Genomic DNA, 25,861 nt, shown 5'->3' on the forward strand with positions numbered 1-25,861 from the left:
AGTCCTTTTGAATGTTTGTTCATGGTAACGGCTGAAGTGAGTTTTGGAAGTCGGTCATTTACAGTGCCTTCAGAAAGTATTCACACCCCTTGCCATTTTCATAGTTTGTTGTTGCAGCCTGCATTTTAAAATTGATTATTTGACTGTTTGTCACTGATGTACACACAATACCCCATAATGTCAATGATTTTTACAAATCAATAAAAAATTAAAAGCTGAAATGTCTTGTGTCAAGTATCTAACCCTTTTTTGTTATGGCAAGCCTAAATAAGTTAACGTGCTTAATAACTTCTTGACGCTACCCATCCCTTAAGCGGGATAATTGTCATCAGCAACCACTGAATAGCATAGCGCCACAGTCAAATAGCATTACAGAAAAATATTCGTATTCATGAAATCACAAGTGCAATACTGCAAAACACAGCTTTTTGTTAATCCACCCGTCTCAGATTTTGAAATTATGCTTTACAGCGAAAGCAATCCAAGTGTTGAAGTTTATCGATAGCAGAGCAAAACATTATGTACACTAAGCATTAAGTAGCTAGGTCACGAAAATCAGAAAAGCAATCAAATTAATCGTTTACCTTGGATCTTCGGATGTTTTCACTCACGAGACTCCCAGTTACACAACAAATGTTCCTTTTGTTCCATAAAGATAATTTTTATATTCAAATAACGTGACAAACAAACGGAGGTATGTTCAGAAATCCACAGGAAAGAGCGGTCACGACAACACAGACGAAAATTCCAAATAATATCCATAATGTCCACAGAAACATGTCAAACGTTTTTTATAATCAATCCTCAGATTGTTTTTAAAATATATATTCGATAATATATCAACCGTGAGTGTAGGTTTTTCAATAGGACCGGGAGAAACAATGGCCGCTTTACTCTGTTACACAAAACTGACTGAGTGCCCCCACCTATCCACTTACGCAATGTGATATTTTTCGCTCATTTTTCAAAATAAAAGCCAGAAACTGTCTAAAGACTGACACCTTAGGGAAGCCATAGAGAAATGAGTCTGGTTGATATCCCTTTAAATGGAGGATAGGCATGCATAGGAACAGAGGTTTCAAAATAAGAGGCACTTCCGGATTGGATTTTCCTCAGGTTTTCGCCTGCAATATCAGTTCTGTTATACTCACAGACAATATTTTGACAGTTTGGAAACTTTAGAGTGTTTTCTATCCTAATCTGACAATTATATACATATTCTAGTTTCTGGGGCTGAGAAATAGGCAGTTTCAAATGGGTACGTTTTTTAGCCAAAAACGAAAATACTGCCCCCTACACGCAAAAGGTTAAGTCAGATAAGTTGCATGGACTCAGTCTGTGTGCAATAGTAGTGTTTAACATGATTTTTGAATGACTACCACATATCTGTACCCCATACATACACAATCATCTGTAAGGTCCCTCTGTCAAGCAGTGAATTTTAAGCACATATTGATGCACAAATACCAGGGAGGTTTTCCAATTGTTCGCGAAGAAGGGAACCTATTGGTAGATTAAAATAAAAAATAAGTAAAAAACACGACATAGAATATCCCTTTCAGCATGGTGCGGTTATTAATTACACTTTGGATGGTGTGTCAATACACTCAGTCATTAAAAACATATAGGCGCCCTTCATAACTCATTTGCCGGAAAGGAAGGAAACCATTAAGGGATTTCACCATGAGGGCAATGATGATTTTAAAATAGTTCAACTTTAATGGCTGTGATAGAACTGAGTATGAATCAACAACATTGTAGTTACTTCACAATACTAACCTAAATTACAGAGTGAAAAGGAAGCCTGTACAGAATACAAATATTCCAAAACCTGCGTCTTGTTTGCACAAAAGTAATATTGCAAAAAATGTGTCCAAGAAATTACATTTTTGTCCTGAATACAAAGTGTTGTGTTTGGGGTAAATCCAACACATCACTGCGTACCACTCTTCATATTTTCAAGCATTGTGGTGGCTGCGTCATGTTACTGGTATGCTTGTCATCTGCAAGAGCCTGGGACTTTTGTTTTTTAAGATAAAAAAAAGAAGCAAAATATAGTTAAGCACAGGCAAAATCCTAGAGGAAAACTTGGTTCAATCTACTTTCCAACAGACACACTGGGAGACAAATTCACAGGCCAAATATAAAACTCTGCAAAAAAAGAAATAACCTCAGTCAACAGCATTTATTTTCAGCTAACTTTAACATGTGTAAATATTTGTACGAAGATAAGATACATAAACTGAACAAGTTTCATAGACATGCGACTAACAGAAAGCTACATTAAGTACTGCAGTGAATCTCCTCACGGACTGCACCAGATTTGTCAGTTCGTGCTGTGAGATGTTACCCCACTCTTCCACCAAGGCACCTGCAAGTTGACAGATATTTCTGGGGGGAATGGCTCTAGCCCTCACCCTCCGATCGAATAGGTCCCAGACGTGCTCAATTGGATTGAGATCCGGGCTCTTCGCTGGCCATGGCAGAACACTGACATTCCTGTCTTGCAGGAAATCATGCACAGAACGAGCAGTATGGCTGGTGGCATTGTCATGCTGGAGGGTCATGTCAGGATGAGCATGCAGGAAGGGTACCACATGAGGGAGGAGGATGTCTTCCCTGTAACGCACAGCATTGAGATTGCCTGCAATGACAACACGCTCAGTCCGATGATGCTGTGACACAACGGCCAAGAACATGACGAACCCTTCACCTCCAAATCGATCCCGCTCCAGAGTACAGGCCTAGGTGTAAACACTCATTCCTTCAACGATAAATGAAAATCCGACCCTCACCCCTGGTGAGACAAAACTGCGACTCATCGGTGAAGAGCACTTTTTGCCAGTCCTATTTGTGCCCATAGGCGATGTTGTTGCCTGTGATATCTGGTTAGGACCTGCCTTACAACAGGCCTACAAGCCCTCAGTCCAGCCTCTCTCAGCCTATTGCGGACAGTCTGAGCACTGATGGAGGGATTGTGCGTTCCTGGTGTAACTTGGGCAGTTGTTGCCATCCTGTACCTGTCCCGCAGGTGTTTGAATGTACCGATCCTGTGCAGCTGTTACATGTGGTCTGCCACTGCGAGGACGATCAGCTGTCCGTCCTGTCTCCCTGTAGCGCTGTCTTGGGCTTCTCACAGTACGGACATTGCAATTTATTGCCCTGGCCACATCTGCAGTCCTCATGCCTCCTTGCAGCATGCCTACGGCACGTTCACGCAGATGAGCAGGGACCTTGGGCATCTTTGGTGTTTTTCAGAGTCAGTAGAAAGGCCTCTTTTAGTGTCCTAAGTTTTCATAACTGTGACCTTAATTGCCTACTGTCTGTAAGCTGTTAGTGTCTTACCTACCGTTCCACAGGTGCATGTTCATTAATTGTTTATGGTTCATTGAACAACCATGGGATACAGTGTTTAAACCCTTTACAATGAAGATCTGTGAAGTTATTTGGATTTTTACTAATTATCTTTAAAAGAGCAGGTCCTGCTGAATTAGTTTACATCGGTTGCCTAGTTACAATTTTGACCTAAATTAGCTTAGTCTATTGCAAGACTTACATGGCTATCTAACAATGATCAACAACCAACTTGACAGAGCATTAAGAAATTAGAAAAAAATAACGGCAAATATTGTACAATAGAGGTTGACCGATTTTATGATTTTTCAGCACCGATACAGATTATCGGAGAACCAAAAAAAGCCGATACCTATTAATTGGCCAAATTTTCATATATTTGTAATAATGACAATTAAAACAATACTGAATTAACACTTATGTTAACTTAATATAATACATAAATATTTGGTCTCAAATAAATAATGAAACATGTTCATTTTGGTGTAAATAATGCAAAAACAGTGTTGGAGAAGAAAGTTAAAGTGCAAAATGTGCCATGTAAAAAAGCTAATGTTTAGGTTCCTTGCTCAGAACATGAGAACATTTGAAAGCTGGTGGTTCTTTTTAACATGAGTCGTCAATATTCCCAGTTAAGAAGTTTTGGGTTGTAGGAATTATAGGACCATTTGTATTTCATATACCTTTTGACTATTGGATGTTCTTGCAGGCACTTTTGTATTGCCAGCCTAATCTTGGGAGTTGATAGGCTTGAAGTCATAAACAGCACTGTGCTTCAAGCATTGCGAAAAGCTGTTGGCAAACGCAGGAAAGTGCTGTTTGAATGAATGCTTACGAGCATGCTGCTGTCTACCACCACTCAGTCAGACTGCTCTATCAAATCATGGACTTAGTTAAAATATAATAAACACACAGAAATACAAGCCTTTGGTCATTTATATGGGCAAATCTAGAAACTAGCATTTCGAAAACAAAAGGTTTATTCTTTCAGTGAAATACGGAAACCGTTCCGTATTTAATCGAACGGGTGGCAACCCTAAGTCTAAATATTGCTGTTCAATTGAAGGTTGTGCAATGTTAAGTCATAATTATGTAAAATTCTGGCAAATTAATGATGGTCTTTGTTAGGAAGAAATGCTCTTCACACAGTTCGCAGCGAGGCAAGCGGCCCAAACTGCTGCATATACCCGGACTCTGCTTGCACTGAACGCAAGAGAAGTGACACACTTTCCCTAGTTAATATTGCCTGTTAACATGAATTTCTTATAACTAAATATGCAGGTTTAAAAAAAAATACACTGCTCAAAAAAAAGGGAACACTTAAACAACACAATGTAACTCCAAGTCAATCACACTTCTGTGAAATCAAACTGTCCACTTAGGAAGCAACACTGATTGACGATACATTTCACATGCTGTTGTGCAAATGGGTAGCCTGACTGAGGGTAGCCTGACTGCCATTAGGTACCGAGATGAGATCCTCAGACCCCTTGTGAGACCATGTGCTGGTGCGTTGTAGGGAGGTCATACAGGCACGTGGAGGCCACATACACACTACTGAGCCTCATTTTGACTTGTTTTAAGGACATTACATCAAAGTTGGATCAGCCTGTAGTGTGGTTTTCCACTTTAATTTTGAGTGTGACTCCAAATCCAGACCTCCATGGGTTGATACATTTGATTTCCATTGATCATTTTTGTGATTTTGTTGCCAGTACATTCAACTATGTAAAGAAAAAAGTATTTAAGAATATTTCATTCATTCAGATCTAGGATCTAGGTGTTATTTTAGTGTTCCCTTTATTTTTTTGAGCAGTGTATATACTTCTGTGTATTGATTTTAAGAAAGGCATTGATGTTTATGGTTAGGTACATTTGTGCAACGATTGTGCTTTTTTCCCCGCGAATGTGCTTTTGTTAATTCATCACCCCTTTGGCAAAGTAGGTTCTGATTCGATGATAAATTAACAGGCACCGCATTGATTATATGCAAAGCAGGACAAGCTAGTTAAACTAGTAGTTTCATCAACCATGTGTAGTTAACTAGTGATTATGTTAAGGTTGATTTTATAAGATAAGTTTAATGCTAACTAGCAACTTACCTTGGCTCCTTGCTGCACTTGCGTAATAGGTGGTCTCCTCGTGGATTGCAATGTAATCGGAATCCAAAACGGCAGATTACCGATTGTTATGACAACTTGAAATCGGCCCTAATTAATCGGCCGTCCTCTATTGTGCAATAATCTTTAAGATTTACCCAGAAAGACTCACATCTGGTATCGACCCCAAAGGTTGTTCTAACATTTATTGATTCAGGGTGTTGAATACTTATCTAAGCAATATATATTTCTAATAATAACAAAGTCATATTCAAATTTTTCTTCCACTTTGTAGATCGTTAACAAAATGTACAATGCAATCAGTTTTAATCCCACTTTGTAATGCAACAAAATATGTAAAAAGTAAAGCACTGTAACTGTATTTCTGTCTACCCCCGCTCCCACTTTTTCATATCTATAAAGTGTTTTTCTTCCATCTTAGTCCACACTCCCCCTTTTGATTGTGTCAGACTGTATCTGTGTCTGTACTGAGGGGCCATGTGACTGTCACACACACACTTTCTGTGTGTCACACAGCTCAACATTTCCTTCGTTCCTGGTCAGTGATCGAGGCAGGCGTTTTGTTAATGATTGGGTTTGGGCTGTACAAAAAGATTCTTTGTGACATTCTTAAGTGTTGGAATCTGACTTTCTCTGTTAATGTCACTTGTTTTTAGAGATGAATGCAGCCCCTGAATTAGAGCTGGAAAGATGCACAAAAAATTAGCGACACTAACCATACCAATCATATATCGCAGGCATTTTGCTGATAGCGTTCATTACGATAAGTAACCTATATTAGAGAAATGTGAAGTTAGAAATTAAATTAAGTCACTAATATGGGTGACTTGTTAATGGAACAATTGAAAGCTCCAACCATTTAAACTAGTAGTAGTATTTTAAAAGAGAATACATTAATAAACTGTGGTGCACATTGTTATAAACTTGTTTTTCTATTTGTCATTATCGCATCAATTCAGGAAATGTATTACAATATATATTTTCTCTACCCTTAATACACTATCCCTCCACTCCTATATTTGTATGCATATTTATTATGGATCCCCATCCCCACTCTTCCTGGGGTCCACACAAAACATGAAACATAATACAGAACATCAATAGACTGCTGTGTGACACATCAATATACTCTTCCTGGGGTCTGGCAAAACTAAGTTCTACAATTTTAAAAACTTTACAATACATTCAGAACAGATTTCACAACGCAAGTGTGTGCACTCAGGCCCCTACTCCACTACCACAAACACTACCGGGCAAAAGTTTGAACACCTACTCATTCAAGGGTTTTCTTTATTTGTACTATTTTCTACATTGTAGACTAATAGTGTAGACATCAACTAGGAAATAACACACATGGAATCATGTCGTAACCAATACAAATATTTGAGTTTCTTCAAATAGCCACCCTTAACCTTGATGATATCTTTGCACACTCTTGGCATTCTCTCAACCAGCTTCAGTCACCTGGAATGCATTTCAATTAACAGGTGTGCCTTCTTAAAAGTTAATTTGTGGACTTGATTTCCTCCTGAGCCAATCAGTTGTGTTGTGACATGGTAGGGGGTATAAGATGGGCCTATATGTTACAAGACCAAGTCCATATTATGGCAAGAACAGCTCAAATAAGCAAAGAGAAACGACAGTCCATTACTTTAAGACATGAATGTCAGTCAATGCGGAAATTTCAAGAACTTTGAAAGTTTCTTCAAGTGCAGTCGAAAAAAACATGCGCTGTGATGAAACTGGCTCATGAGGACAGCCACAGGATTGGAAGACCAAGTTACCTCTGCTGCAAAGGGGATAAGTTCATTAGTGTTACCAGCCTCAGAAATTGCAGTCCAAATAAATTCTTCAGAGTTCAAGTAACAGACATCTCAACATCACCTGTTCAGAGGAGACTGTGTGAATCAGGACTTTGTGGTCAAATTGCTGCAAAGAAACCACTACTAAATGACACCAATGAGAAGAGACTTGCTTGGGCCAAGAAAAACAAGCAATGGATGTTAAACCGGTGTAAATTTGTCCTTTGTTCTGGAGTCCAAATTGGAGATATTTGGTTCCAACCGCGGTGTGGGTGAACGGATTATCTCCGCATGTGTATTTTCCACTGTAAAGCATGGAGGTGTTAGGGTGTGGGGGTACTTTGCTGGTGAGGCTGTACTTTGCTGGTGAGGCTATCTGTGATTTATTTAGAATTCAAGGCACACTTAACCTGCATGGCTAACACCGCATTCTGCAGCGATACGCCATCCCATCTGATTTGCGCTTAGTGGGACGATAATTTTGTTTTTCAACAAGACAATGTCCCAACACACCTCTGGGCTGTGTACGGGCTATTTTACCAATAAGTGGAGTGATGTAGTGCTGCATCAAATGACCTGGCCTACACAATCCCCCGACCTCAACCAAATTGAGATGGTTTGGGATGAGTCGGACTGCAGAGTGAAGGAAAAGCAGCCAACTCCTTCAAGACTGTTGGAAAAGCATTCAACGTGAAGCTGCTTGAGAGAATGCCAAAAGTGTGCAATGTCGTCATCAAGGCAAAGGGTGGCTATTTGAAGAATACTATTTTGGTTACTACATGATTCTATGTGTTGTTTTGTAGTTTTTGATGTCTTCACTATAATTCTACAATGTAGAAAATATAAAAAACAAAGAAAAACCCTTGAATGAGTAGGTCTTCTAAAACTTTTGACCGGTAGTGTATCTACAACACAAAATCTGTGTGTGTAGTGCATATGTTATCATCTGTGCCCATGTGTGTGTTGCTTCCCAATCCCTGCTGTTCCAAAAGGTGTATTTTTGTCTTTTTAAAATTCTGAATCTACTGCCTTGCATCTGATACCTGGTGTGGAATAGAGTTCCATGTAGTCACGGCTCTATGTAGTACTGTGCACCTCTTGTAGTCTGTTCTGGACTTGGGGACTATGAAGAGACCTCTGGTGACATGTCTTGTGGGGTACATGGTCAGCATGCTTCTGATTGCTGCCAAAGAAGAGGGGGGAGGGGCAAATTGAGGGAACAATGCTGTGCAGAGGGTCTGTCGGTTAGATGGTTCAGCTTTGCTGGTTCTTATGTGTGGTTAATTTGATTGACAGCCTGGAAAAAATAAGACATTTTGACCTGCTGGTGTTTCTTTGCGCCAAGCCAGCCCTAGTCCAGCCCCCAGACATTTACAGTGCATTTGGGAAGTATTCAGACACCTTGACCTTTTCCACATTTTAAGTTACAGCCTTATTCTAAAATGGATGAAATAACACATTTTCCTCCTCAATCTACACAATACCCCATAATGAAAAACTGAAAACAGGTTTTTAGGAATAAAATAAAAAAAGTATGTAAATAAGTATTCAGACCCTTTGCAATGAGACTTTAAGTTGAGCTCAGGTACATTCTCTTTCCATTGATCATCATTGAGACGTTTCTACAACTTGATAGGTGTCCATCTGTGGTAAGTTAAATTGATTGGACATGATTTGGAAAGGCACACACCTGTCTGTATAAGGTCCCACAGTTTACAGTGTATTTCAGCGCAAAAACCATGCCATGAGGTCAAAGGAATTCTCCATTGACCTCTGAGACAGGATTGTGTTAAGGTACAGATCTGGAGAAAAGTACCAAAACATTTCTGCAGCATTGAAGGTCCCCAAGAGCACATTGCAACCATCATTCTTAAATGGAAGAGGTGGTTCCAAACAGACTTTTTCTAGAGCTAGCCGCCCAGCCAAACTGAGCAATCAGGGGAGAAGGGCCTTGGTCAGAGAGGTGACCAAGAACCCGATGGTCACTCTCACAGAGCTCCAGAGTTCCTCTGTGAAGATTGGAGAACCTTCCAAAAGGACAACCATCTTGTTAGCACTCCACCAATCAGGCCTTTATGGGGGAGTGGCCAGACGGAAGCCACTCCTCGGTAAAAGGCACACGACAGCCTGCTTGGAATTTGCCTAAAGGCAACTAAAGGACTCTCAGACCATGATAAACATTCTCTGTTCTGATGAAACCAAGATTGAACACTATGGCTTGAATGCCAAGCGCCACGTCTGGAGAAATCTGGCACCATCCCTACGGTGAAGCATGGTGGTGGCAGTATCATGCTGTGGGGATATTATTTAGCGGCAGGGACTGGGAGACTAGTCAGGACCGAGAGAAAGATGAACGGAGTAAAGTACAGAGATCTTTGATGAAAACCTGCTCCAGAGCGCAACTACCTTAAGTACACAGCCAAGACAACGCAGGACTGGCTTCGGGATAGGTCTCTAAATGTCCTTGAGTGTCCCGGACTTGAACCCTATCTAACATATCTGGAGAGACCTGAACATCTGTGCTGCGACGCTCCCCAGCCAACCTGACACAGCTTGAGAGGATCTGCAGAGAAGAATGGGAGAAACTCCCCAAAGACAGATGTGCCCAGCTTTTAGCATCATACCCACAAATAGTCTAGTCTGTAATCGCTGCCAAAGGTGCTTCAACAAAGTACTGAGTAAAGGGTCTGAATAGTTATGTCAATGTGATATTTACATGATACTTATAATATTTGCGTGTTTTTGCTTCGTCATTATGGGAAATTTTGTGTTGATTGAGGACCGGCCCACGTGGTAAAGCCAATATCACATAAAGGAGTCTGTTAATTTCCACTGCCTACGGGAAGTTATATTTTAACATTTGAAATAGCAATGAAATTAAAGTAAATATCTGGACCTTTTTGTAGTAACATCTTGCATCCCAGATGAAACATGCTATTAGGTCTTGAAGGTTGCATTTCATAGTATGATTGTAACTGTGCTGTACTGTCTAACTCAAAGATTAGGCCTATTTTGAGCCCCGGCCAAATACAATCCCTGTTTTTAATCGTTGGTTTTGTGTTTTTGACAATTTACTGAGAGACAGAAATGAGTTACTTTTAATTACTCCTTTTGAATTGAGTCATTCCACTCAGAATGTGTTCATGCGAATCAGTACAAATGGCTACATCTTTTCAAAGGACGTTCTAAACCATTACCAGACAAAGAGGTTGAGGTTATGAGGTTGGGGAAGTAACGTAATGCCCAGGCCCCAGACCCTTGTTTTTCTCTAGCCCGGGTGCCAGCCTGAGACATTTGCCTCTGTCTTCTCAGTCTAGAGATACTCTGTCATAGTAATTGTTACATATATGGGCTTTGTATTCAAGGATTGGATTGCCCTTTCCTGCCAAAAGGCAATAATATATTTTCTGCTGCCCGACTCATTCAGTGTTAGAAAACATTTCTTTATTTTTAGATAGGCTGCATACTGAAACATTGCTCTCAGCTTGGCTAAATCATTGTGGCACTTACAGAATATCCTTGTGCTCTCTGGGGGATTTGAATGAGCATGCCAAAATCCTCAACAAAGATAACAGTAGGCTACTGTAGCATTGCATCAGCAATATTTCAACTGAATTTAACTTGAATGAAAAATCATATCATCACAATGTCTGTAGTGGCAGTTCAGTCGAGAAACTCAGAATAGAATGGCTGATCTTAATTCCAAACCGTTCAGAATGGAATGCCGACCCTGGAGATCGGAACACACAGAGGAATTCAGATGTTTATTTTATATTTCAAATAATAAAGTACCTGATAGCTCCGTTCTGTATATTGTGCAAATGTTTTAACACTGGTAACACACAGTAGCCTAACTAGTGTGCCACAGAGTGTTAATTATTTTATAGAAATCAGCCCAACTTACTTTAGTAGTTAAAGAACAAGATGAAATGACCCCAGGACAGTGTTCGCTCACCTTTTTGTTACATAAAACAGGAAGTGAGTTAACCACCATAGCCTATAGGCCTGTGTCATGATCTGACCGATGAATACGATTGGCTGTGACAGGAGCTACTCTCTGAAGACTGGGAGACGAGTAACCTGCCTCGCACAAAGCACTTTTTGCTTCTGCTATTTCAGCCCTTTTTTTCTCTGTTTTTTTGGAGAAGTCTCAGTAAAAAACAACATGATGATGAGGTCAGGGCTACATTTCTCCCAGACAGACAGATAAGGCTGCTGCCTCTTGGTTTGTCAACGTCTCTCGGGAGAAATTAGCAGATCTTTATGGAGAAAAAAAATTCTGTGAAGATTCATCATACAAACAGTATAAGCAGGGAGTGAGGTTTTTGTATTTAGCCTTTTGTGTTCAAATAGGTCTATAGTATGTCTTAAGATATTTTGGCTATAAAATTATTAATCTCAATGAATTTGCTCTCCAGGGTAGAGGTCGACCGATAATGATTTTCCGATTATTGGAGGACCAAAAAAAAGTCGATACCGATTTTAATCGGCCAATTTTTTAAAAATTATATAAATATATTTGTAATAATGACAATTACAACAATACTGATTGAACAATGACCACTTATTTTGAACTTAATCAATTTACTCTCAAATAAATAATGAAACATGTTCAATTTGGTTTACATAATGCAAAAACACCGTGTTGGAGAAGAAAGTAAAAGTGCAATATGTGCCTTGTAAACATTTTTTAAAGTCTGCTCAGAAGATATGAAAGCTGGTGGTTCAATATTCCCAGTTAAGTTTTATATTGTAGTTATTATAGACATTATGACGCTTCGACTATTTCTCTCTATACCATTTGTACTTCATATACATTTGACTATTGGATGTTCTTATAGGCACTTTGAATTGCCAGCCTAATCTCGGGAGTCGGTAGGCTTGAAGCCATAAACAGCAGTGCATCAGGCATTGCTAAGAGCTGCTTATGACTTCAAGCCTATCAACTCCCGAGATTAGGCTGGCAATTCAAAGTGCCTATAAGAACATCCAATAGTCAAATGTATATGAAGTACAAATGGTATAGAGAGAAATAGTCGAAGCGTCCTAATGTCTATAATAACTACAATATAAAACAATATAAAAAGATGAGGCTGGTGTAACTGAAGTGAAATGGCTAGCTAGTTAGCGCTTGCTAATAGCGTTTCAAACGTCACTCGCTCTGAGCCTTCTAGTAGTTGTTCCCCTTGCTCTGCATGGGTAACACTGCTTCGATGGTGGCTGTTGTCGTTGTGTTGCTGGTTCGAGCCCAGCGAGGAGAGGGACGGAAGCTATACTGTTACACTGGCAATACTAAAGGGCCTATAAGAATATCCATTAGTCAAAAGGTTGATGAAATACAAATGGTATAGAGAGAAATAGTCCTATAATAACTACAACCTAAAACTTCTTACCTGGGAATATTGAAGACTCATGTTAAAAGGAACCACTAGCTTTCATATGTTCTAATGTTCTGAGCAAGGAACTGAAACGTTAGCTTTCTTACATGGCACATATTGCACTTTTACTTTCTTCTCCACTGTTTTTGCATTACCAAATTGAACATCTTTCATTATTTACTTGAGGCTAAATTGATTTTATTGATGTATATTAAGTTAAAATAAGTGTTCATTCAGTATTGTTGGACTTGTCATTATTACAAATAAAAAATAATTACAAAAATCGTCCGATTAATCGGTATCGGCTTTTTTGGTCCTCCAATAATCGGTATCGGCGTTGAAAAATCCTAATCGGTTGACCTCTAATTCAAACAGCACTTTACTTCACTTTTCGCACCAAAGTACGTTCATCTCTAGGAGACAGAACTCGTCTCCTTCCTGAGTGGTATGAAGGCTGCGTGGTCCCATGGTGTATATACCTGCGTACTATTGTTTGTACAGATGAACGTGGACCTTCAGGCGTTTGGAAATTGCTTCCAAGGATGAACCAGACTTGTGGAGGTGTACAATTATTTTTCTGACGTCTTGGCTGATATCTTTTGATTTTCCCATGATGTCAAGCAGAGAGGCACTGAGTTTGAAGGTAGACCTTGAAATACATCCATAGGTACACCTCCAATTGACTCTAATGATGTCAATTAGCCTATCAGAAGCTTCTAAAGCCATGCCATCATTTTCAGTAATCTTCCAAGCAAGGCACAGTCAACTGAGTGTATGTAAACTTCTGACCCACAGGAATTGTGATACAGTGAAATAATCTGTAAACAATTTTTATTTAGTTTATTGGAGATTAATTAATTGGAGATTAAACATAAATTATATTTGATCAAATTGTGATACTCTTATTTATTTTTTATTTTTTTGTACATAATGGCATTTTATTGTAACTCTTTATGTCACTGATGCTAGTAATTTGAGGCTTCTGTTAACACATCAGCTGCATAGCATGTTGACATTACAAAAAGTACCTCCAACAGTGACAGATCCATAATGGAACCTGTCAATTATTTACCTGCAAGTTACTTATTAACTGAAAATAGATTTATTTCATTACGAGTACACAAGTAACATTGTCTAGTTGTGTGAGGGAGGGAGTGAGTGAGTTTTTCAGCCCATCCCTTTAATCTGTGCTTTCCAGTTTCAGTTTGAATCCTTCTCTTAAAACAACCTCTTAGCCTGACCAGCATTAACACAGCTACAACCATGTAATTAAACTAGTCTTAGTCGCCCGATACTCAGGTTGTAGAATGGCAGGGAGTGTCTGTATATGTTATTATGAAACCACTGAGCCCAGCCTGGTCTCATAAACTAGACGTAACATATTAAAGTTAAATCCGGGACACTCAAATGAGTATGATACTGTATGTTACATTTGGTATGGCTACAGAAAGGAGAGGTGGATGGGTGGACGTATAATGCGAACGTCTAGCGACCCAAAGGTTGCGTGTTCGAATCTGATCAAGGACAACTTTAACATTTGCACTAATTAGCACTTAGCTACAACTTTTTAGCTACTTTACAACTATGCAGCATGTTGGCTAACAATTAACATTTCTGTAAAAAACCTAATGATTAAACCTTGTGTTCCTATTTTATTTTGTTAGTCTCGGGCTGTTGGTGGTAGGTGCAGCCAATTCTGCTGCCCTGCGTGCCAGGTAGGCAAACTGTTGCCATTTCATGTGTCTGAAGGTACCAATTCTGCCTTCCCGGTGGGCCTGGTGAGGAAATCAAGTGCACTATGCTACCGCTGGTCGCTCAGATGACCGAGTCTGCATTAAAGTAGCAGGCAATAAAATAAAAAAAAGGCAACAGCAAAATTAATTCTGTGAGATTTCAAAACGTTTAAAACCATGATTAGAGAATGTCAATGAATACAGCAAAGAGCTGCTGTTTTTACGAGTGAGTTTGTTTAATTTCTTACTCAGCACTGTCAACACTTTGTATTCAACACTTTTATAAGCCATAAAATGTGTGTTCTTCCTATTTCCTCTCAGGGCTACAACAAGCAGTGCAGCAGTAATGAATGAGTAGGAAAGTGTATCTATAGGCTTGCGCTGTTATTATTAGCCCAGCTAACATTAGCGGCAACAAGTCGGAATTTGTAACATTTTATACGTATTGCAAATTCATAACACATTGTACAAATTGCTATTTGTAACATATCATATGAAATGGATGATGGAAATACATTATGAAACGTAATATATGTATTAATTTGTGTATCATACTAAATGGAGAGGGACAGATTTACTATGTTACATTTACACAAGGTAGTCAAGGTTGCTGAGCCTGGGTAGGTTCCACTTTCAGAACTGACTAATTACATATAAGCTTAAATCTCCCTGGCTTCTGTCAGGCTAGGTTGCACATTTTGGGGAATATTCAGAGGTGGAAACTTTCAGTGGGAATATATGTGAATAAATGCTTCTTCTTCTTATTATTATTATTATGAATACCATTTTAAATGTAGCTGTTTTTTGCATTGGATATATTTACCATATCATATGGAGACAGAAACAGAAAACTTTTACCGTATCATAAGTGGACTTAATTGCAAGTGATTAAATCCTTCCAATATAAATAAACAAACCATTTAGTTATGAATTGAACTTGAATTAAATGAGTTGACTCTTCACATGGGATGATTTCACTGAACATCAAAAGGGAATATTGAATGATCCTTAAAGATCAAATCGCATCTCCCAAAAACATTTTTAACATCTGTAAATTGATTGTCTAGAAACTAAGTGTACTTGGAAGTGTACTTCGCATGACTGCCAAGAACCTTGCCCTCACCCAGGCCAAGGTGGCGAGACACGGTAGTGATGACACTATAGGCCTTGTTAATCTCTGCACCAAACAGGATGCTCTTACCAGCATACTTGGGGTCCAACATGTGAGCTGCGGCGTAAAATGTGCTTCAGGCAAAAGTCTTCACACTTTTTGACGTATTTTAGAACTGCAGTTTCCTCTGCTTGGAGCAACAGTGAAGTGGGCAGGGCAGTACGGATTTCTTCTCTTACATCTGCAAGCAGAGTCTGGACATCAGACAGGATGGCATCGTCAACCTCAATCTGTGCAATGGTTACTGCTATAGGTTTCATGAGTTTCAGGCTGCTTTACCGCTCTCTCCCAAAATACATAATCCAGGAGGATCCTCTTGATGGGGCTGTCCATATCGGCAGACTGTGATATGGCCATTTCATGGAGAGACTCCTTCCCCACCAGGAGACTGTCAAACATGACACCACCACCTGTGTTGCTGGGCAGCTTCACTGTGGTGCTCTTATTCTTCTCACTTTGCTTGGTGAGGTAGATTGCTGCTATAACTTGATGACCCTACACATACATAATCATTTCCTTGGCTCTCTTGTAGTGTATCCATTGTTTTCAGTGCCATGATGTCCATGAGGAGCAGATTCAATGCATGATTAGCACAGCCAATGGGTGTGATGTGAGGGTAGGACTCCTCCACTTTAGACCAAGCAGCCTTCATGTTCGCAGCATTGTCTGTCACCAGTGCAAATACCTTCTGTGGTCCTAGGTCATTGATGACTGCCTTCAGCTCATCTGCAATGTAGAGACCGGTGTGTTGCAGATGAGTCCCTTGTCTGTGCTCTTGTAGAATACTGGTTGAGGGGTGGAGATGATGTAGTTAATTATTCCTTGCCCACTAGCATTCAACCACCCATCAGAGATGATTGCAGTTGTCTGCGTTCTCTATGATTTGCTTGACCTTCACCTGAACTCTGTTGAACTCTGCATCCAGCAAATTAGTAGATGAAGCATGTCTGGTTGGAGGGGTTTATGCTGGGCGAAGAACATTCAAAAATCTCTTCCAATACACATGGCCTGTGAGCATCAGAGGTGAACCAGTTGCATACACAGCTCGAGCAAGACATTCATCAGCATTTCTCTGACTACGTTCCTCCATTGAGTCAAAAAAACTTCTGATTCCAGGAAGAGCATGAGCAGTTGCTATCGATAAGGTGTCTGATTCATAATTATCACCACGAATAGAAGTAGAGGGACTTTTGTCAGAAGTTGGTTGTTGTGAGTGTCATATATAAAATATATAAACTCCACCCAGTATTGTAATCAAAAATTTACCAGAAAACATGTCCTTGGCTCAGACAGTAGTGTGGGCTCAATAGCATCTCATTAGTGTGCAAGATCTTGAGAATCAGCTGTGCATGTGATGGAAGAATGCACTGTGCATGCAGAGGGTTGCAATTCCATTGAATTGGGGATTGTTCAACCAAAATATGGTGCACTGTTATAGGCAAACTTTTTTGTTGTTGATGGATTTCATCAAAATTCCCCAAATTCCATGGCTTAACTTCCTATGGGAAAATTTCATGAAATTTACCTGTACATTTCTTACCCTTTCAAACCCTAGTCAGGGTGCAGCTAAGCTCCTCTTGTTGCATCCATTGTTTTCATTGCTTTGTTATAATGTAGCTAGCATTGTCTTTCATTATGAGGATGGGATATTATATTTATATGTTCAATTCATACTTGACATTCCTCATAAGTCCTTTGGGATTTCTTTGTGGCCTTGCTTAGTAAAAGTGTCTCGTGAACCTCTTAAGGATCAGCCCCTCTTTTTTAATTTTCGCCTAAATTGACATACCCAAATCTAACTGCCTGTAGCTCAGGCAATGAAGCAAGTATATGTGCATATTCTTGATACCATTTGAAAGGAAACACTTTGAAGTTTGTGGAAATGTGAAATGAATGTAGGAGAATATAACACATTAGATCTGGTTAAAGAAAATACAAAGAAAAAATATTTTCTTTCTCTCTTTCTTTGAAATGCAAGAGACAAGCCACACATTCAGTTGGGAAGCTGTCATTTAGATGGTGTCCACAATAAGGCAACAGTGTGTGCAAAGTTTCATAACTTCAAGAATGAGCAAGCTACATGACATTTAGTGTGAAGTCACCCAGGTGTCCTTCACGATTTCCCCAAATGTACCCAAGTGGCCGAATTGGTACATTTTCTAGAACCTAACTATAGAAAACATACAAAAATGCTATGCTAATAAAAAATACAAGTTTACACACTCCCAGAATTGTCATACATTATGGATTATTAGCTTCCATACATAAAATGTACTAACAGGAGACACGACATGAATGATTATCCAATGCCTCCAAACACAAAGTGAAATATTTAGGGACAAAGTTAGCAGCCAACACTGAACTAATGTCATAAGTGAACCAACCACACACACAGTAAAAAATATATATTTAAAATGTACACACTATTTACAATTACAGTATTTGGAACACCCTCTACACAAGATTGTGCTGCTGGTCCCAAGTCTTTTTGCTGTAAAGCACATAGCATCCTCTACTTGTAGGCTGGCTGGGTTTTCACACCTCTAGATGGCTGGGAGGGGGTTTGTTGTGGAGCCATAGAGCAGCAGTCAGACTAAGTGGGGGATGGAGGACTTGAATGTGGTCTCTTTGAAGTCAGTCTACCACAAATAAATAAAAATCAGTAAGAACTTAAGTTATTTTTTATTTAACCTTTATTTAACTAGGCAAGTCAGTAAAAATTCTTATTTACATTGATGCCAAAACCGGACGACACTGGGCCAATTGTGCGTTTTTGTTTGTATAAAACGACATCACATTATTCATATTGAGCAACAACTGTCCCGTTGATGGGACAGTGATCCATATTAAGAAGTGAATATTTGGTTTGATTAATTGAAAATGCTGTTGACCAGAGTATTGAGTGTGCTCCTAATCGTGTGTGTTTCAACAGGCATCCGCTCATGGGGCGTGGACCTGACAGCCTGTAACCTGGATGAGCAGCTCAAGCTATTTGTGTCCCGACACTCTGCCTTCTTCTCAGAGGAAATAAAAGGTAAGGAGAATTTGGACTTTACCCACCACTGACCTCTGAAATGAAACATGTACATTCATCTGTCATATTTTTAAAAAACTTTTATTTAACCTCTTTCTGTGTGGTCATATTTGACCAATTTATGTATGATGTATTAAAAGTGCCTGTAGTCTCTGCAGGTTAAGACCACATTGCTTTGGCCCATGTACAGAGCCTTCAGAAAGTATTCACACCCCTTGACTGATTCACATTTTGTTGTTACAGCCTGAATTTAAAATAGTTAAATTGAGATGTTTTGGCACTGGCCTACACACAATACCCCATAATGTTAGTGGAATTATGTTTTTAGAACAAGTCAGATAATAAGTTGCATGGACTCACTCTGTGTGCAATGATAGTGTTTAATATGATTTTTTGAATGACTACCTCATCTCTGTACCCCACAAATACAATTCTGTAAGCTCCCTAAGTCGAGCAGTGAATTTCAAACACAGATTCAACCACAAAGACCAGGGATGTTTTCCAATGTTTCGCAAGAAGGGCCCCTCTGGTAGATGTGCAAAAATATATATATATCAATATTTTTATAAAAAAATAAAAAGCAGACATTGAATATCCCTTTGAGCTTGGTGAAGATATCAATTATAATTTTGATAGTGTGTCAGTACACCCAGTCACTACAAACGTACAGGCGTCCTTCCTAATTTTTGCCGGAAAGAAACTGCTCAGGGATTTTACCATGAGGCCAATGGTGACTTTAAAAGAGTTTGTTTAATGGCTTTGATATTATTTTTTTTGTATTATTATTATTTTAAACCTTTATTTAACCAGGCAAGTCAGTTAAGAACAAATTCTTATTTTCAATGACGGCCTAGGAACAGTGGGTTAACTGCCTGTTCAGGGGCAGAACGACAGATTTGTACCTTGTCAGCTCGGGGATTCGAACTTGCAACCTTTCGGTTACTAGTCCAACGCTCTAACTACTAGGCTACCCTGCCGTTGGAACAAAGAAGCATGTACAGAATAGAAATATTCCAAAACATTCATCCTGTTTGCACCAAGGCACTGAAGTTTTTTATTTTTATTTCACCTTTATTTAACCAGGTAGGGTAGTTGAGAACAAGTTCTCATTTGCAACTGCGACCTGGCCAAGATAAAGCATAGCAGTGTGAGCATACAACAAAGAGTTACACATGGAGTAAACAATTAACAAGTCAATAACACAGTAGAAAACAAAGGGGGGGTCTATATACAATGTGTGCAAAAGGCATGAGGAGGTAGGCAAATAATTACAATTTTGCAGATTAACACTGGAGTGATAAATGATCAGATGGTCATGTACAGGTAGAGATATTGGTGTGCAGAAGAGCAGAAAAGTAAATAAATAAAAACAGTATGGGGATGAGGTAGGTGAAAAGGGTGGGCTATTTACCAATAGACTATGTACAGCTGCAGCGATCGGTTAGCTGCTCAGATAGCTGATGTTTGAAGTTGGTGAGGGAGATAAAAGTCTCCAACTTCAGCGATTTTTGCAATTCGTTCCAGTCACAGGCAGCAGAGTACTGGAACGAAAGGCGGCCAAATGAGGTGTTGGCTTTAGGGATGATCAGTGAGATACACCTGCTGGAGCGCGTGCTACGGATGGGTGTTGCCATCGTGACCAGTGAGCTGAGATAAGGCGGAGCTTTACCTAGCATGGACTTGTAGATGACCTGGAGCCAGTGGGTCTGGCGACGAATATGTAGCGAGGGCCAGCCGACTAGAGCATACAAGTCGCAGTGGTGGGTGGTATAAGGTGCTTTAGTGACAAAACGGATGGCACTGTGATAGACTGCATCCAGTTTGCTGAGTAGAGTGTTGGAAGCCATTTTGTAGATGACATCGCCGAAGTCGAGGATCGGTAGGATAGTCAGTTTTACTAGGGTAAGCTTGGCAGCGTGAGTGAAGGAGGCTTTGTTGCGGAATAGAAAGCCGACTCTTGATTTGATTTTCGATTGGAGATGTTTGATATGAGTCTGGAAGGAGAGTTTGCAGTCTAGCCAGACACCTAGGTACTTATAGACGTCCACATATTCTAGGTCGGAACCATCCAGGGTGGTGATGCTAGTCGGGCATGCGGGTGCAGGCAGCGACCGGTTGAAAAGCATGCATTTGGTTTTACTAGCGTTTAAGAGCAGTTGGAGGCCACGGAAGGAGTGTTGTATGGCATTGAAGCTTGTTTGGAGGTTAGATAGCACAGTGTCCAAGTAATACTGCAAATGTGGCAAATGTGGCAAAGCACTTAACTTTTTGTCCTTAATGATAGAAAGTGTTATAAAAATATAACCACTAGTGGTTAGAGCGTTGGACCAGTAACCGAAAGGTTGCTGGATCGAATCCCCGAGCTGACAAGGTAAAAATCTGTCTTTCTCCCCCTGAACAAGGCATTTAACCCACTATTCCCCGGTACGCCGTCATTGTAAGTAAGAATTTGTTCTTAACTGACATGCTTAGTTAAATAACGGTTATGTTTTTAGGCAAATCCCATACAACGTAGGGGTGGCTGCATCATGTTATGGGTATGCTTGTAATTGTTAAGGACTGGAGAGTTTTTCAGTGTTAAAAATACAGAATGGAGCTAAGCACAGTCAAAATCCTAGAGGAAAACCTGGTTGTCTGCTTTACATCAGACACTGGGAGATGAATTCACATTTCAGCAGGACTATTTAAAACACAAAGCGAAATCTACGCTGCTTACCAAGAAGACAGTGAATGTTCCTGAGTGGCCGACTTAGTTTCGACTTTAGTCTACTTGAAAATCTATGGCAAGACCTAAAATTTGTCTAGCAATGATCAACGACCAATTTGACAGAGCTTGAAGAATTTTGAAAATAATAATGGGCAAATGTTGCAAAATCCAGGTGATACATCTATAGACTACTTATCTAATCAATATATATATATATATATTTTTTTACAAATGTTTTTACACTTTGACATTAGTATTTTGTGTAGATCGATGACAATTAAATCAATGTAATCCCACTTTGTAACACAACAAAATGTGGAAAAGGTTGGTGTGTGAATACTTTCTGACTGTGCACTGTATGTTAACAAGGCATGTAAAAGTGGTTGAAGGGATGATGTGAATGGTTATTTGTCTCTCTATGTAGTTTTGTTTCTTGTCGTGATGTTTTTTTAATTTATCCCAGCCCCTGTCCCTGCAGGAGGTCTTTTACCTTTTGGTTGGTAGTCATTGTAAATAAGAATTTGTTCTTAACTGACTTGCCTTGTTAAATAAAAATTCAAGCCTATTGAAGATTAGATGCTTCATACACTGTTCGTTTTATTGTCAACTGCTCTTGCATCATTGTTTGGATCCATAGTCTCAAGTCAGTCTGCCTTGGTTGAACAGACTGGTACCAGCAACTTTATGGGGTGCATTTCCAAGATGGAATTGGGTGTGTTAGGCAGCTGAGTGAACAGCTGAAATCCTCATCACCCCTAAACCACCATGCCATTCTGTTTCTTTCAAACTTATGACTCACACGTGAATGCCTGCTGTTCTTTTAGTAATGTTCTCCAACTCCTTTTTGAATGTTTCTTCTGTCAGTCTATTAAATGAGTCCCATTGAATATCTGTGTGAATGCTGTTCATAACCCACTTTTCAAACTTGACAGCTGTGAAATTGAGAACACAAGATGGGAAAAAAAAACATGACACATTTTCTGTGCAACACACTGTTACATCCCATGACGATCACAATTCTCAGAGAAGCCATAATAAGCATAAATTAGTAAAACATTCTAAATGGTAGGAGTAAGTTGCTTTAAATGAGAATATCCATTCCAAAGAATTCTATGCTTTGCAATTCATTCATATAATTATATGGTCATTCATCCAAAGCCACTTAGAGAACTCATGTGGGAATCAAACGCACACATACCATGCTCCAACCAACTGAGTCATTGGAACCACCTATAGCTTCCAGTTCCCATTCTCATGTTATTCACTGTTAGGTGTGTGTCTGTCCCTGGGCTTCCTCCCTGCTGTTGGCATGCTGGGCCACAGTGGTGAGCAACACGGCGGTGCCCTGGGACTAGAGGTTTGCGTGTGGAGAGGCTATATCTAGCAGATCAGCAGTAGCAGCACTTACAGTGCCTTACGAAAGAATTCGGCCCCCTTGAACTTTGCGACCTTTTGCCACTTTTGTACAAAACTGATAGAGACATACCCCAAGCGACTTACAGCTGTAATCGCAGCAAAAGATGGCGCTACAAAGTATTAACTTAAGGGGGCTGAATAATTTTGCACGCCCAATTTTTCAGTTTTCGATTTGTTAAAAAAGTTTGAAATATCCAATAAATGTCGTTCCACTTCATGATTGTGTCCCACTTGTTGTTGATTCTTCACAAAAAAATACAGTTTTATATCTTTATGTTTGAAGCCTGAAATGTGGCAAAAGGTCGCAAAGTTCAAGGGGTCCGAATACTTTCGCAAGGCACTGTAGGTTGTGGACACTGCATTACCATTCATCAATGTTTTCGCCACCGGCTGTTGTTCTCGTAACACTGAGCAACTTAACTCAGCTGACTGAATACAGCTTGTGTATTTATCTGTTAATGCAAAACACAACCAAACAAATACTCTTCTGTTGGAAAATGAGAGCATTCAAGAAGAATATGAAACTAACGTTTGCATAACATTCCAAGTGGATTGCAGAACCCTTTGAAGACTACCCCTTGGTCCCATTTGACTCTTCATCAGTTCTGGAGAGGTGTGTGTGTGTGTACACACCACACACACACACACACACACACACACACACACACACACACACACACACACGTAGCATTCTCCCCATCTTCAATCTTGGTTGCGGTACCTTTCGTTCAGTGACCATTCTCAGCAGCACTAAAAGGACTGACACTGCATTTTGACAGCATCCTTTCTGCTTTTCACTCGAAGCAAACAAAACTGTCCATGGGGTTTGTTGATGACAACGGGGAGAGTGTTTGTTTTAGCCCTCTGGAAAAGCATCAGGAGGCCATAGACCTTTTTATGTTGACTGGAAGCGAACGTTCGTTGACAAAGACAAAAGGCACGTTGTCCTACATGCCCCCTCTTGGACTCCATCGGACACTAATGATCGATATGAGTCAATGTTTTCATTTGACTGCCTGGGACTGTGTACGCAATGCCATGGGTGGTACTGGTGCTGTCCATTAACCCTGGCCAGCAGGCTGTTTATGTGAGGTCAGGTAATGGTTTCAAGTTGTAATGTTTTCCAAAGCCCAGTGTCCCGCCTAATTTATAGCAGGAGTTGTCCTTCATAGCCAGATGTCGTATTGTCATATTCGCTCTGTATGCTGAAGCCTGGAAATGCCAGGTTGCTCAGGGTTGGATAAGTTCCACAATTTGAATTTGTTTCTGGGAGATCCAGAGGCCAACAAGCAACCTCTTTTTGTAGAAGAACCTAGAAGCCTGGCACTCAAGACAAAAGCAGGAGAAACATTGCAATGAAGTTTTATTCCTTTACACCTCAACCATACAGCATCAACTGAGTAGCTCCTTCAGACCGTTATTTGTATAGTTTGCAGTGTAGTTTGTGTGGAGTGTTAGTTGGGAGAACAGAGAAATGAGACAGGTGGCTGATGGAAAGCAGAGAGTGAATTGCCAGGGTGGGTGGGAGGAGTAGTCGGTGTGACCTCGCAGCTTTAAATAGTTGGCCATAGCTGCACCTTCCTCACTCTGCAGCCCATCTTCCCACAGTCACCAAGACATAGCAACTTTCTCCTCTGGTATCAAGCATTACCTCGCCCCACCATCAGTCCTCACTCACACTTGCTCATGCTAGCTCAGGCCATCACAACTGGGCATCTGTGAAATTACTACTACTGTGCTCCACTATGGAAGCCGTGCTGCCTAGCCTCTTCCGGCTAACAGGCTGACTAATGGCAGGCCAGCTGTTGAGGCGTGTGTGTTTTTACACTAGTGGAGTGCTGCCTGACAGGGTGGTGCTGAGCTTGGCTGGGGGAGCAGAGAATCAGGTGGTGTGTCAGTGTCTGCTTGATATCATTTCACAGGACAACCAATATAACCTTATACAAGAATGATTCATGAAAAATACCTAATACAAATGAGTTGGAATTAGTACAAATTGGAATGTATGTATATATTAGGGGATAGTTGCCTAACGGAGTAATAACAAAGCTTTAGCAGCATTATTACTGTATAGCCATTAGCTAATGATGACTGAATGGCGCCGGAAGAAATGGCAGCAGCGGCTGTGCATATTTGTAAACAGCAGGTGCATGAAATCTAAGGAAGTCTCTAAATTTTGTCTGAAGTAAAGTATCTTGTGATAAAATGCAGACCACACTATTTGCCTAGAGTTTTGAGCTATACTTTTCGTGGCTGTTTATTTACCACCACAGATGGATGCTGGCACTAAGACCGCACTCAGTCAGCTGTATAAGGAAATAAGCAAGCAGGGAAACTCAGTTCTACCTCATTTCTATCAACATGTTAAATGTGCAACCAGAGGGAAAAAAAACATTCTAGATCACCTGTACTCCACACACAGAGACGAGTACAAAGCTCTCGCTCTCCCTCCATTTGGTAAATCCGACCACAATTCTATCTTCCTAATTCCTGCTTGCAAGCAAAACATTTAAAGCAGGAAGCTCCAGTGACTCGGTCTGTAAAAAAAGTGGTCAGGTGATGCAGATGCTAAACTACAGGACTGTCTTAATATCACAGACTGGAACATGTTCTGGGATTCTTCTAACGGCATTGAGGAGTACACCACATCAGTCACTGGCTTTATCAATAAGTGCATCGAGGACGTCGTGCCCACAGTAACTGTATGTACATACCCCAACCAAAAGCCATGGATTACAGGCAACATTCGCACTGAGCTAAAGGGTAGAGCTACCGCTTTCAAGGTGCGGGACTCTAACCCGGAAGCTGATTAGAAATCATGCTGTGCCCTCCGACGAACCATCAAACACGCAAAGCGTCAATACAGGGCTAAGATTGAATCGTACTACACCGGCTCCGACGCTTGTCTTATGTGGCAGGGCTTGCGAACTATTAGACTAGAAAGGGAAGCACAGCCGCGAGCTGCATGGTGACTCGAGCCTACCAGACGAGCTAAATCACTTCTATGCTCGCTTTGAGGCAAGCAACACTGAGGCATGCATGGGAGCATCAGCTGTCCCGGACGACTGTGTGATCACGCTCTCCGTAGCTGACTTGAGTCCCTGTGCCCAAGAACAAGACCTTTTAAACAGGTCAACATACACAAG

At 40.3% G+C, this 25,861-nt stretch overlaps 1 protein-coding gene across 1 annotated transcript in view; it reads left to right on the forward strand.

Annotated features, from left to right (window-relative positions):
- LOC109889101 (microtubule-associated protein 1S-like) overlaps nucleotides 1-25,861 on the forward strand; it is a 47,048-nt gene that overhangs the window by 5,447 nt on the left and 15,740 nt on the right. The window contains exon 2 of the mRNA XM_020480284.2: nucleotides 18,491-18,592. Within this exon, the coding sequence (XP_020335873.2) occupies nucleotides 18,491-18,592 (102 nt within the window). The remainder of the gene's footprint in view (nucleotides 1-18,490; nucleotides 18,593-25,861) is intronic.

The sequence above is a fragment of the Oncorhynchus kisutch genome, linkage group LG4 (assembly GCF_002021735.2).
Source record: "Oncorhynchus kisutch isolate 150728-3 linkage group LG4, Okis_V2, whole genome shotgun sequence".
NCBI classification, from domain to species: domain Eukaryota; kingdom Metazoa; phylum Chordata; class Actinopteri; order Salmoniformes; family Salmonidae; genus Oncorhynchus; species Oncorhynchus kisutch.